This window comes from Nanorana parkeri, unplaced genomic scaffold (genome assembly GCF_000935625.1).
Source record: "Nanorana parkeri isolate BGI_ZX_2015 unplaced genomic scaffold, ASM93562v1 scaffold491, whole genome shotgun sequence".
NCBI classification, from domain to species: Eukaryota; Metazoa; Chordata; class Amphibia; order Anura; family Dicroglossidae; genus Nanorana; species Nanorana parkeri.
The window spans coordinates 1126381-1128746 of NW_017306759.1; the positions used below are offsets into that span (position 1 = coordinate 1126381).

A 2366-nucleotide genomic window follows, 5' to 3' on the forward strand; every position below is an offset into this window, starting at 1 on the left:
CCGGTCGCGCGTGCGGTCCATGACCGAGCGCCCGACTTTTCAGAGGGGGGCGACACCAAAATGACTGTCAGCCATTTTGGTGTCACCCCCTCCAATGGTGTCACCCGGGTGCAGGCCGCACCCCCCTTGTGACGCCACTGATGGAGTGGCTTCAAGAAAACGTGAATAAACACCTAATAGCAACATCTTCATATAAATATAATATCATTATCACATTTGCTTACGCTGCTCCAATCAGGAAACCAGGCAACGGAGGCGATCAGCATTCCCTGTGCTGCTGGGGGACCACATGAGGGGACACTGCAAAACACCCAGGATGGTTTCCTGATTGGACACAGAGCAGCGCCCAGCGGGGAGGAGAGAGACTAGGGATGCAATTTCAGCCAAAAAACACACACACACACGCACACACACACACACACGCACGCACACACACACACTCCTCAGGTTACGTTCCGGAAAATCCATCATAAAGCGAATATTGCAGACCGAGTTCTCTTGTGTACTGTACTGCCGCGGTCAGCAGCAGACAGCGCACAATGGGAATCAATAGCAAGACTGCTATTGGCTATTTCAAATTGCAATAGCCAATAGCAGGCTGGCTATTGAATCCCCGCCTTCTAAGAGGAGGAGTGGACCTGAGAGAGAATGTTCTCTCTCAGGTCCGCTCCTCTGCTCAGTGGGCGGGTGCAATAGCCAGCCTGCTATTGGCTATTGCAATTTGAAATAGCCAATAGCAGTCCTGCTATTGATCCCGGCCGTTTACATTCACCTGCCGGCTGCGGAAGCGGGTGAAATAGGGAAGCGGAGAGCCTCGGGTCTGGTTGCTTGAGAGATATTAACTCTCAAGCAACCGGAAGCTACAGTTATCCGGCACCTACTGATCCGTGGGTGCCGAATAACTGGGAGTTTACTGTACATCATAACTCGATTGATCGTAACCCGAGGGGCATCTGTATATATATATACACACGCATGTGTATTTGTACTTTTGTGTGCACACCCGACTGCAATAGTCTACTCAATTTCGAAAAACAATACCCTAAATGATGGCGTGATAACATACACAATGAGGGCAGCTCCATTTGCCCTGAGGGGCTCGCTCCAGCTCCGGTTCCAGGCACACCAGGTGATAGGCTCGCGGACAGGTATCACACAGGATAATCTCACCCCCCTGCTGGCAGACCTCACAGTAGTCCTGGTGGTCGGTCTCGTATCCCTCACCAGCAGAGATGGTCTCTTCCACGACAACTACAGAACGAGACACAAAAGACAGAAAACAAAGAAATAAAATCGCCGCCCTCCGTGAAATGATCAGCCAACCTAAAACATGTATATATGCAAGTGGAACCGTCCCCCCTAAAATGGACAGGAACACTGAACACGCCAGGACTCCCGAACCATGAACTATGGCAGGAAGTGACAGAAGGAGCCAAGTGCTAACTCTGCCCACCATTGTCCACCTGTATATTGGAGAGGGCAGCATGGGAACTGAGCTGCCGAATCATTGCTGGAAGAGGGAACAGGGGTAGCTGAGCTGCTGAGTCTCTGCTGGAAGAGGGAACAGGGTAAGCTGAGCTGCTGAGTCTCTGCTGGAAGAGGGAACAGGGTAAGCTGGGCTGCTGAGTCTCTGCTGGAAGAGGGAACAGGGTGAGCTGGGCTGCTGAGTCACTGCTGGAAGAGGGAGCAGGGTAAGCTGAGCTGCTAAGTCTCTGCTGGAAGAGGGAACAGGAAGATCTGAGCTGCTGAGTCTCTGCTGGAAGAGGGAACAGGGTAAGCTGAGCTGCTGAGTCACTGCTGGAAGAGGGAACAGGGGTAGCTGGGCTGCTGAGTCACTGCTGGAAGAGGGAACAGGAAGATCTGAGCTGCTGAGTCACTGCTGGAAGAGGGAACAGGGTAAGCTGAACTGCTGAGTCTCTGCTGGAAGAGGGAACAGGGTAAGCTGAGCTGCTGAGTCACTGCTGGAAGAGGGAACAGGGTAAGCTGAGCTGCTGAGTCTCTGCTGGAAGAGGGAACAGGGTAAGCTGAGCTGCTGAGTCACTGCTTGAAGAGGGAACAGGGGTAGCTGGGCTGCTGAGTCACTGCTGGGAGAAGGGAGCAGGGGTAGCTGAGTTGCTGAGTCACTGCTGGGAGAAGGGAGCAGGAAGATCTGAGCTGTTCTGTCACTGCTGGAAGAGGGAACAGGAAGATCTGAGTTGTTCTGTCACTGCTGGCAGGGGGACAAACAAAACAAAGACGGCTGTTGCGAAACAGGACATGCAAGTGGAAGAGTGGTCGGCGAGAAAAGTACAACATAGGATTCGCTGGCCTTGTATGTGGATCTTGGATGAATGAGCATCCTGGTAATGGACAATTGGTGAATAACT

The 2366-nt window shown here is 52.4% G+C and overlaps 1 protein-coding gene across 1 annotated transcript in view; it reads right to left on the bottom strand.

Annotated features, from left to right (window-relative positions):
* The window catches only part of CHD3 (chromodomain helicase DNA binding protein 3), a 60708-nt gene that overhangs the window by 52863 nt on the left and 5479 nt on the right, over positions 1-2366 (bottom strand). Inside the window, exon 8 of the mRNA XM_018560997.1 lies at positions 1067-1237. Within this exon, the coding sequence (XP_018416499.1) occupies positions 1067-1237 (171 nt within the window). The remainder of the gene's footprint in view (positions 1-1066; positions 1238-2366) is intronic.